The 12,091-nt window shown below is 31.2% G+C and overlaps 1 protein-coding gene across 7 annotated transcripts in view; it reads right to left on the bottom strand.

Annotated features, from left to right (window-relative positions):
- The window catches only part of LOC120429839 (muscle-specific protein 300 kDa), a 69,278-nt gene that overhangs the window by 47,551 nt on the left and 9,636 nt on the right, over window positions 1-12,091 (bottom strand). For 6 of the 7 annotated variants that reach the window (XM_039594903.2, XM_052707391.1, XM_052707386.1 and 3 more), the window contains exons 2-6: window positions 4,167-4,228; window positions 3,409-3,887; window positions 3,044-3,320; window positions 411-2,981; window positions 30-44 (exon numbers count right to left, since the gene is read on the bottom strand). In XM_039594903.2, the coding sequence (XP_039450837.1) occupies window positions 30-44; window positions 411-2,981; window positions 3,044-3,320; window positions 3,409-3,887; window positions 4,167-4,228 (3,404 nt within the window). The remainder of the gene's footprint in view (window positions 1-29; window positions 45-410; window positions 2,982-3,043; window positions 3,321-3,408; window positions 3,888-4,166; window positions 4,229-12,091) is intronic. The other variant, XM_052707387.1, reaches the window with a different exon arrangement.

The following is a 12,091-nucleotide window of genomic DNA, read 5'->3' as shown; positions in this document are numbered from 1 at the left end:
CAAAATGTGCAGTTCATTGAACATTTTACCATTATTTCTTTCAACTTCCGAAATGCAAATGGAAGAAATTGGAAAAAATATGTATAAGTAATTATGGGTTTTCAGATTGTTTAAAAAAAAAAACAAAATCTATGTGTATGTGCAATTCCAAACAACTACATTTTAAGTTATAGATTAGGGGAAAGTAGGGCAAGAAGAACATCTGCTCGTGTGACCGTCTTGCAAAACTTTCTCCTACACTAACAAAATGTTGCAGCAATGATCAATTTTTAACAACTAAACAGAATAACAATAAATAAGTGCAATAAAATTTAAGCTGCTCTGAAACACAATCATGCCAACTGTGGTAAGATAGGAACAAAACAGTCCCTCAATTGTAAAAATTGATGTTGAAACTCTAGTTTACATACCTGAAAGGCAATTTTCTCTTGCTCAAATTGTTCCATTGACTCTTTTTCTGCCAAAATTTGTTTTAAAGATGCATCGACGCGTGTCATCCAATCGCTCATTTCGTTGAATTTTGATTGGTATGCAGCCCACTGGGCAGGAATCTTATGAAGTATATTTTTCACGTTCTCAATGCGTTTGCTTAGAGTAACCCATTTATCATTGGCATTTTGATATGGCTGGAACAGGGCACGATCATTTGGAAACTTTTCCATGTACAAATAGTTTGTATTTTCCAATGATGCGAGGACACTCTCTACCAGTTGTAAATCATTATCTTTGAAAAATTCCTCATTCCTTTCTAAAACGGCATCAAAATTATCATTACAGTTGAAGGATTGCTCCTCTGTGTTTAACTCCTTCTCTATGGTGTTTATGAGGTTGTAAAATTTGATCTCATTGGATCTGAATTCTAGCTTTAATAAATGTTGCGGGATTCTGGAAATTATGTCACTCCATTGCTTCTGTACCAATTCAACTTTTTTGATTAAATGCTGCTGCTCGTTTGGAGGCAAATATTTAAGAAGTTGTTCTGTATGTGATTCCAAATGATTTATAATGGATTGATCGAAACTTGTGAAAAACGCTGACTGCGCTTCAACATCTGCTTTTTTCTCCAACGGTATCGTCGCATTTTGCCAAGCATCAGCTTGACGTAGAAAACTTTCGACTTTATTCGAACTACTCTGAAAGCCTTCCCACACTTTTATGTTTTCTTGCAGCTTGTACTCCCAATCATTTGCATTGTTGATGACATAAGCAAAACGATCATTCAATTGTTTGAATTTGGTGGACAAATCATTCACATTAATACTTTTATCCTTGTTTGTCAGCTTCAACAGATTTTGATAAACATTATTTTTGCTTTCCAACATAGATTTGTAGTATAAAACTCGGCTGAAGAATGACTTGTGATTCACGAGATTAGCTTTCGTTTGTTGAGGATCGTTACTGAATGCATACGAAATCAACAAATTCTCTGCTTCATCTAGCCACTCTGTAATTTCTCTATGGCCTGCTTCCAAAGCATCTTGTTGGGTCAACAGTTGATGGAACAAATGTAATTTCAAAGGAATCTGGGCTCTGATGCAAACCAGTGCTTCTTTATCTCGCTTCATAAGGTTCATCATTTTATCCACTTCATCTCTAGAATATTCTTTGATAAGTATTTGGAAACTTTTACTTATTGACTTGAACAAGTCCTCCATCGATTCAATTTCACAGGCAATTTGTTTGATTTCAACTTCACACCTTTTTATATCGCCAGAATCTTTCAAATTATTCTTTGCCAGAATACTTTCTGCCTTTTGAATCCATTCGTTAAGCCGAGCAGCATCCGTTTTGAATTTGAGTCTGTGCTGCAAAATGTCTCCGACATGAAGATATTGCTTGGTGTTTTGAAAGATTTGCTCCCATTGGCTCAAAATATGTTTAAATTGCTTTTCTATGCTGACCACTGTTTCCATGTCACATGTTGATTTTAAAATGCTAAATGTGTCCGAGAGCATCTCGATCTTTTCCTTATATGAGTTAAGACTTTGGAAAAAGTCTATTTTGTCATCCTCATCCGCTGACATTGCACGATGTGCTGAAACAATCCAGTTTTGTACATCAACTGTGAGTGATTTCCATCGTTGCCAATGCGTAAGAACGTCTTCAAGCATGGTTTCTGTACATATCAATCGAGATGATACATTTTTCCATCGATCTTCAATTTCCCGCAGGAATAAATCAATGTTGTATACTTCCTTTTTTGATATGTTGCCATCCATCTTGTACTCTTCAATAACTTGACGCATATCTACGAGAGCTTTTTCAAATTCTTGCATAATTTGATTTTTAGTCACAAAGTTTTTCAATTGATCCAGAGATTGCTTCACAACATCTTCGTTATTATACTTCACACTGTTTATTTTGTTTTCCAACAGGTTCAAAAATGCAATCAAGCAACACTTGTGTTCAAGAAACTTGAGCTTTATTCTTCGTTGTCTGGCTCTAGGTTCAATTTGGATCAACCTTGTATGAATATTGTTTAGTTGATTCTCCGGAACAGCTCTAACTAGGTTTGTTGTTTTTAGTTCGTTGAATGTTTCAAGAACCTCGTAATAAGCAGCAAAAAACTGTTTATGGGCTTCCAATTTTTTACTGATAAGAGAAGCTGTCTCTTCATTCATGCTGTTTGGAATATCATCATCATTGAGAATTTTCTCTCCATTGCACAGCCACAAACCAATAACACCAAATTGATCTGGAAGATTACAGTCCAGATACCACAACCATTGTTGAAGTTGTTTTTCTAGCAGTGGCCAAAGATTGTTGAGCTCTTGTACTTCTGGTGTTATTTTGCTCGCGTATATATTTTTAACTTTTTTATATACATTGTGCTTCTCAGATTTCTCGTGGAACATATTTTCATACAGTTCATAGTTGTTAGGATATGCTCCATTCAATCTATCATAATAAGAAACGGCACTACGCAACCAATTAAGTAAATCTAGCAGCTCCTGTTCACTTTCACTTTTCGAATTCATGTTCTGGGAAAAAAAAGAGTTATGGTTGGTTCTAGGTATATTAATCAAACCATTTAAATGTTCACCTTCACGTCTGGATATTTGTGTAAAAATTGGGCCACGTAAGTCATAATGCTCTTCTCATCAGGACTTCCAACGTCAACATCTTCCGCGTCGAGTAGCCTAGCGATACCAAGTTCTGCCTCTGCGATGTTAAATGCGGTATCCAAGCGGTAACGGTTGTTATATTTCTTCATTTCTGCTATATTGATTACGTTTGTTTTAATAGCATCAATAAGTGAAAGGAAAGCAAAGCCATCTCTCCAGCTTGTACCAAAATCACGCACTTCTAAACCAGAAGATCTATTGAAAAATAAAATGATTATTATCAAATGCAAATCGTCGCCATCGTGATATTTGGTCGACTTCGGATAATTAAACTTATACTTACTTGGGAAGCGCATTATTCACCCATCCGAGGAGCGTTTTCTTTGGTCCTTGCTTAGGCATGGCTTGGTTTGTAATATTAGGAGATGCTCCATGAAGGAATGACTTGCTGGGGCTCGGAATATGAGATGTTGATCCGCTATCTAAGCTGCTCAAGGAACCACTAATATTCTCGTTTAGGTAGTGTAAAATTCGACTGTTTTCCTCTATTTGAAAGTACAGAATGATTGTCCAGATAAGACCTAGTACCACAGCTGGTCGCCCATCAACAATATCAGAAGGGTTTATATTGACTAGCTTAATTCGTTTGCTTGTTAGAAATTGCAGTGCTGTGTTTATATTACTCAAGTAATGAGGTCTTCTTAAAACTTTTCCTTTCTCCATAGGCAGTCGTTCACCCGATAGAACTTCCAAAAGTGCCAGAAGTTTAGTGCCATCCTTAAGATCCTGGATCAAATCTTGAATCTTTAAAGGTGGATTTCGCTGAAATTTAATCGATAAAGAATTTCAACATTTTCACGCATTATTATGCAAATTTGTTTTATGTGCTGCTAACTACATATAAAACAAAAGGAATTTCCATGGGAACATACAGTATTGATTTTATTCAATGCAAAATTTGCTAATGCGAGAAATTTTCAAATTTATGTTTACAATCACTTATTAAAAAATTGTATAAAACTATTATCAGGAAAGTATATATATATAATGACAAAAATAACGATACTGATCAGATATGAGAAATTCCATGAAAGCACTTACCTTGCACAGAAAAGAATTGATCCAATTAACAAAAGTTTTCTTTTGCACTCGTTCTTGTTCGTCTGTCGAAAAAAATAAAAAAGCGTTATGTTATTAAGCTTATTGATACAAAAAGTTATGTAATGTCTTTTTTGAAACCTTCAAAGTAAGCTCAGCACAGTTTTCCGATGTGCACTTTCACCGATGACTTCTCTACGACTAGTGTGTATTCTATTCGTTCGAAGCCAACATCGAATCCTTTCCAAACAAAAATCCTTGGCAACCACGTAAATAAGGATATTTTTTACTTCATGACACAGACATCGAGGAGACAAATTCGCATTTTTCGACATACATTCCAATACAAAAATGGAAGTAAAATTCAAAAAATAGTAGTCAATACTGGTTGGCACACAATTAAATTGCCTCTATGTTTTGAAGTTTTTTTTAAAGGTTCAAGCAAACAGTGATGACAATGTTGCCCGACAATTATCGACATTATCGACGACTGTTTGATTGTATTGAAGAAAAATAATCTTAACCAGCGATGGAATAATCATCATCAAAAGAAAATCTTTGGATGCTCATCAAGAGAAAAAATCCGAAAGGAGCATTGTTCTCCTCTATCGCAACGAAACATCGGTGAAAGGAATCTAAAAAAATCATCATCTTGATTATTCGGCGAAACATCTTTTTCACTACTATATACACTTGCAAGCCGGGTTCGGTGGCGCAGTGGTTAGCGTGGTAGCCTCTCACCCCAGTATGGCCTGGGTTCAATCCCAGGCGGACCCAGTGGCATTTTTCGAGACGAGATTTGCCTGATCACGCCTTGTATCGGATGGGGAAGTAAAACGTCGGTCCATTAGCGTAAAAGAGGTTTTGAGTGACTCGCCACACATAACCTTCGGACGCCTAACTTGCAACAGAGACCACAAAAGACCCGAGGGGTCGTTGCTTTTTTACACTTGCAAGTGTAACATCACACGTCGAAAAATGACCTGCCACATTTTGTAGATGGGCAATGTGTGTAAATAAAGTGAAATAAATGATTTTAAGTGGTGCTGACAAGTTAATTCCCAAAAAATCATTTGCAGATTGATTTTCTTGGAGAATTTCGGAAGCAATTTTCTATAGCGTGAAATTGATTGTTTTGCGATTATTCCCTCCCTGATCTTAACAGAACCAGGATTGAACCAGGGCGAGTTGTGGCGCTATAACCACGACAACTAGTGTCCAGGGCATTCGTGGACATCCATCCCAGCTCTAAATTTCAGTGAGTCCTAGGATGACACAGGATATTTCAAAACATTAATAATGTAGTCTACCCTACTCACAGAAGCTATGCGGTTATGATCAGTGGTAAAAAGGTCAGTGAAATTTTTGAAATTTTTGGAATTTTTGAAATTTTTGAAATTTTTGAAATTTTTGAAATTTTTGAAATTTTTGAAATTTTTGAAATTTTTGAAATTTTTGAAATTTTTGAAATTTTTGAAATTTTTGAAATTTTTGAAATTTTTGAAATTTTTGAAATTTTTAAAATTTTTGAAATTTTTAAAATTTTTGAAATTTTTGAAATTTTTAAAATTTTTGAAATTTTTGAAATTTTTGAAATTTTTGAAATTTTTAAAATTTTTGAAATTTTTGAAATTTTTGAAATTTTTGAAATTTTTGAAATTTTTGAAATTTTTGAAATTTTTGAAATTTTTGAAATTTTTGAAATTTTTGAAATTTTTGAAATTTTTGAAATTTTTGGAATTTTTGAAATTTTTGAAATTTTTGAAATTTTTGAAATTTTTGAAATTTTTGAAATTTTTGGAATTTTTGAAATTTTTGAAATTTTTGAAATTTTTGAAATTTTTGAAATTTTTAAAAATTTTGAATTTTTTGTAATTTTTGAAATTTTTGAAATTTTTGAATCAATTTTTATATTGTGAGCCAGCTTCATTTGATTAAAAGATGATTTTGGTCAAGGTACATTTAATTAAAAAAAAATCCTTATCCTACGTGAGGACAGCAGCCGTATTGTGTTCCAAGAATCCAAGAATGAAAGAAGAAAAAAACTGTTGTTCGGACGGTGTCGAATCATCGCAACTAAATTAGGGGAATTAGCCGCTTTGCAGCAGATCAAACTTTGTGATTTTCTTACATTTTTCAGTTTTATAATTTCCAGAAATCCTATTCCTACTCCTTGTGATCGCCCTTCACTAGAGTACAACGTATCAACAAATTTTATTCATTTTAATTCATATTTTTTACTCAATAATGTATCGTGCACTTGTTGTTCAGTGTTACTAACACGATTAATTGCATTTTCCTGCTCGCTTCGTCGGAATCCAATTAAGCCCTTTACTGTGTGTCGTTATTGCTCTGTCCTGTGGGTTAGCACAGAAATTCACTTAATCAATTTTTTTGAGCAAATAAACATTCGCGATTAAACTCCAGTTTCCTATAGTGTTATACAGTTATTTTTGCCCAATTTGAGCATGAGCATGAGCATGGTTGACTGCCAATGAGCTGCTACTCCGTTATTGACAGATCAGCTGAAGTTAAACAATGAATCAAAAATGATCAGTGGGAGCCAACCATCCGTTCACTGTTTAACCCCTGAAGACCCCGACTTTATTAGTCAATACCGGCGCCCTCCCAAGAAGCCTGCAGTTCAACAAAAGGGAGGAATGTTAGTCCGATAGTTGAAGTTGCAGACTCATCAAGCACATAGTTTTTTGCTATATACTTGTTGATACCGCTTGAGACCGTTGAATCCACAGCATCTCCTTCAAGCATCACGTGATTATTATTTTTTTGGGTTAGTAGGATAAGGTATTGGCTTTTCGATGCCTCCCGAGCTACGATGCTATGGGGAGGACTTTCATAACAAACCCGTCGGCGAGCCTTCCGAGCAACGATGCTATGGGAAGGTCTTTCTAATTAGCACACCAAAACACTCGCGCACAGGTATTAAAAAACTGAATAAATGTAATTTTTCATCACGATTACCCAGACGACATTGATGATACAGGAAGGACTTTTTTACAGTCATTTACAGTAATACTTAAACTTATTTTAATGCAACAATTCAATTTCAAAAATTTCAAAAATTTCAGAATTTTCAAAAATTTCAAAAATTTCAAAAATTTCAAAAATTTCAAAAATTTCAAAAATTTCAGAATTTTCAAAAATTTCAAAAATTTCAAAAATTTCAAAAATTTCAAAAATTTCAAAAATTTCAAAAATTTCAAAAATTTCAAAAATTTCAAAAATTTCAAAAATTTCAAAAATTTCAAAAATTTCAAAAATTTCAAAAATTTCAAAAATTTCAAAAATTTCAAAAATTTCAAAAATTTCAAAAATTTCAAAAATTTCAAAAATTTCAAAAATTTCAAAAATTTCAAAAATTTCAAAAATTTCAAAAATTTCAAAAATTTCAAAAATTTCAAAAATTTCAAAAATTTCAAAAATTTCAAAAATTTCAAAAATTTCAAAAATTTCAAAAATTTCAAAAATTTCAAAAATTTCAGAAAATTTCAAAAATTTCAAAAATTTCAAAAAATTCAGAAATTTAAAAAATTTCAATAATTTCAAAAATTTCAAAAATTTCAAAAATTTCAAAAATTTCAAAAATTTCAAAAATTTCAAAAATTTCAAAAATTTCAAAAATTTCAAAAATTTCAAAAATTTCAAAAATTTCAAAAATTTCAAAAATTTCAAAAATTTCAAAAATTTCAAAAATTTCAAAAATTTCAAAAATTTCAAAAATTTCAAAAATTTCAAAAATTTCAAAAATTTCAAAAATTTCAAAAATTTCAAAAATTTCAAAAATTTCAAAAATTTCAAAAATTTCAAAAATTTCAAAAATTTCAAAAATTTCAAAAATTTCAAAAATTTCAAAAATTTCAAAAATTTCAAAAATTTCAAAAATTTCAAAAATTTTAAAAATTTCAAAAATTTCAAAAATTTCAAAAATTTCAAAAATTTCAAAAATTTCAAAAATTTTAAATATTTCAAATATTTCAAAAATTTTAAAAATTTAAAAAAAAATTAAAAATTTCAAAAATTTCAAAAATTTCAAAAATTTCAAAAATTTCAAAAATTTCAAAAAATTTCAAAAATTTCAAAAATTTCAAAAATTTCAAAAATTTCAAAAATTTCAAAAATTTCAAAAATTTCAAAAATTTCAAAAATTTCAAAAATTTCAAAAATTTCAAAAATTTCGAAAATTTCAAAAATTTCAAAAATTTCAAAAATTTCAAAAATTTCAAAAATTTCAAAAATTTCAAAAATTTCAAAAATTTCAAAAATTTCAAAAATTTCAAAAATTTCAAAAATTTAAAAAATTTCAAAAATTTCAATAATTTCAAAAATTTCAAAAATTTCAAAAATTTCAAAAATTTCAAAAATTTCAAAAATTTCAAAAATTTCAAAAATTTCAAAAATTTCAAAAATTTCAAAAATTTCAAAAATTTCAAAAATTTCAAAAATTTCAAAAATTTCAAAAATTTCAAAAATTTCAAAAATTTCAAAAATTTCAAAAATTTCAAAAATTTCAGAAATTTTAAAAATTTCAATAATTTCAAAAATTTAAAAAATTTCAAAAATTTCAAAAATTTCAAATATTTCAAATATTTCAAAAAATTTAAAAATTTAAAAAAAAATTAAAAATTTTAAAAATTTTAAAAATTTCAAAAATTTCAAAAATTTCAAAAATTTTAAAAAATTCAAAAATTCCAAAAAATTTAAAAATTCCAAAAAAATCAAAAATTTTGCCAGAGCTGGTGCTTTGCCTTTGAATTTTAAATTTGATTTAGCCCGTAGAAAAAGATTTTTTTTCAAAAATGTCACTTTTTGAGGCACTTTGGTCACAAAAGCGTTTATTTTCAACATCATTGGCGTGTACGCCAATGCACATCTTTTGGTACAAATAACATAGAAATTTGGAGCACCCTGGAGCTCGCTACAGACCTTTCAAAAATTTCAAAAATTTAAAAAATTTCAAAAATTTCAAAAATTTCAAAAATTTCAAAAATTTCAAAAATTTCAAAAATTTCAAAAATTTCAAAAATTTTAAAAATTTCAAAAATTTCAAAAATTTCAAATATTTCAAATATTTCAAAAATTTTAAAAATTTCAAAAAAATTTAAAAATTTTAAAAATTTCAAAAATTTCAAAAAATTCAAAAATTTCAAAAAATTCAAAAATTTCAAAAAATTCAAAAATTTCAAAAAATTCAAAAATTTCAAAAAATTCAAAAATTTCAAAAAATTTCAAAAATTTTGCCAGGAGCTGGTGCTTTGCCTTTGAATTTTAAATGTGATTTAGCCCGTAGAAAAAGATTTTTTTTTCAAAAATGTCACTTTTTGAGGCACTTTGGTTACAAAAGCGTTTATTTTCAACATCATTGGCGTGTACGCCAATGCACATCTTTTGGTACAAATAACATAGAAATTTGGAGCACCCTGGAGCTCGCTACAGACCTTTCAAAAATTTCAAAAATTTCAAAAATTTCAAAAATTTCAAAAATTTTAAAAATTTCAAAAATTTCAAAAATTTCAAAAATTTTGAAAATTTCAAAAATTTTAAAAATTTTGCCAGGAGCTGGTGCTTTGCCTTTGAATTTTAAATGTGATTTAGCCCGTAGAAAAAGATTTTTTTCAAAAATGTCACTTTTTGAGGCATTTTGGTCACAAAAGCGTTTATTTTCAACATCATTGGCGTGTACGCCAATGCACATCTTTTGGTACAAATAACATTGAAATTTGGAGCACCCTGGAGCTTGCTACAGACCTTCAAAGTTTGGCTTTTTTTTTCGAAAAATCGGCCCCGGCAATAAAGATATTCGTTATGCCTCGCTACACTAGAGACGCTATTTGATTTTGCTGGGGTCAATTTTTGAAGGTCTGTACCGAGCTCCAGGAAGCTCCAAATTTCAATGTTATATAAGTTACGGCTTGGCACCCCTGGCCGTATTGCACCAACACATACAAACTCGTCATACGAAGTATTCTTTCTGCAATAATAAATTAGTCAAGTTTCATCCTGCAACCAGTGTGAAGTCAATCATCCGAACCTCCCCACGAGCCCGGGAAGTAGCCAACATGGCCCGCTTCCCGGGACCCCCTCATAACTTATATACCAAAAGATGCGCAAGGATCTGGCCTACACGACAATGATGTTGAAAATAAACGCTTCAGTGGCCAAAATGCCTCAAAAAGTGACATTTTTGAAAAAATCTTTTTTTGCGGGTTAAATCCCATTTAAAATTCAAATGCAAAGCGCCAGCTCCTGTTACGTCCAATCAAGCTCATATTTTGGATTTGAGCTCAGTATGCGCACCGGAACAAACCCTTGAATGCCATTCGAAAAGTCAGTTTTGTTACACTCTAATATTTATATTTATTGATTATATATTAGGGTGGTCCAAATCCGGACTTTTTTGGGGCTACCCCCTGAAATCAAAGATTGACCCATCACTAGGCTAAATTCCAAATTTCAGCTCATTCTGACCACGGGAACCCCTCCCTCCAATCGCTTAAAGTTTGTATGGGAAAAATCGTCAAAATGTATGGAGAAAAGCAACTGTTTTACTTTTTTACCTGTGGAAGGCGCCATAATTATCCGATTCTTTCCATTTCTCAAATGTAGAACCTTCATTAAATTTAGAACAACTTTCCCGAAGACACCATATTTTTAGGATTTTTTCCCGCGAAGTTATTAGCGCCCAAAATTGACCCTTTTTGGGCGGCCAGCTGTAAGGGGCTACCTTACAAAGATGTTTATTTCCAATTCGTACACGCACGTGCTCTCTCTCAGGTTCAAATTCTCTCACGAGCTTGCTTGCCTGCCTGCCTGCCTGTTTGCCTACAAGCTCGCGCTCTGTTTCTCTGCTTGGACTTTTGTCGTCGTCATCGTTTTCGTTTGCTATCCGCTGCGCTGCGTTCCTGGCATGTTTATTATAATTTTCAACTAAAATAGCAGGTTTGTTTTGAGATATATTTAGCATATAAATTCTTAAATTATGTCAAAATGAACGAAAAAAAAAATTAAAGAAAAGACAGCTTAGGCTCATTAAAAAAAATTACAGCAAATGTCAGGTTAAAAGGGTTAGTTTGGTTTTCCAAGCATTACAAGCAGTTGTTTTTATATGCTAAATAATCATGATAATAATTAAATTATTTAAAAATAATCAGGTAATACAAATCATGTTACTTTAGGTAGTTTGCTTTAACAAAAATATATTTTATTACAAGTCAAGGCAATTTTACAATTATTGCTGCAAATTTTCATTCATACTCAATAAAATTATCACTTTTTGTGCTGTCTGGAAATTTCTTTTTGTGGTCCTCGACCACCTTCAACAAATATTGCAACTTTTCTTAATTTTTTGTCGTTTACCTGATTTTTTTTTTGAAAAAAATTAAATTACATTATCCCTATTTATAAATTTACTCAATGCTAAAAGATGACCGTGGATGAATGACGATCATGGATGAACTAATTCATCGAAATTTTTATTCTCTCTCACACGCTCTGATAATATGATATCTATTGTTAATCACATAATACATTTAATTTTATATCTTAAATCAAACCTGCTATTTTAGTTGAAAATTATAATAAACATGCCAGGAACGCAGCGCAACGGACGGCAAACTAAAACGACGACGACGACAAAAGTCCAAGCAGAGAAACAGAGTGCGCGCTTGTAGGCAAACAGGCAGGCAGGCAGGCAAGCAAGCTCGTGAGAGAGTTTGAACCTGAGAGAGCACGTGCGTGTACGAATTGGAAATAAACATCGTTGTTAGGTAGCCCCTTACAGCTGGCTGCGCAAAAATGGTCAGTTTTGGGCGCTAATAACTTCTCGGGAAAAAAATCCCAAAAATATTGTGTCTTCGGGAAAGTTGTTCTAAATTTAATGAAAGTTCTACATTTGAGAAATGGTAAGAATC

This window comes from Culex pipiens, chromosome 2 (genome assembly GCF_016801865.2).
Source record: "Culex pipiens pallens isolate TS chromosome 2, TS_CPP_V2, whole genome shotgun sequence".
Classification (NCBI taxonomy): domain Eukaryota; kingdom Metazoa; phylum Arthropoda; class Insecta; order Diptera; family Culicidae; genus Culex; species Culex pipiens.
Note: the sequence above shows the minus strand (reverse complement) of the source record. Positions and strands in the feature narration are given on the sequence as shown.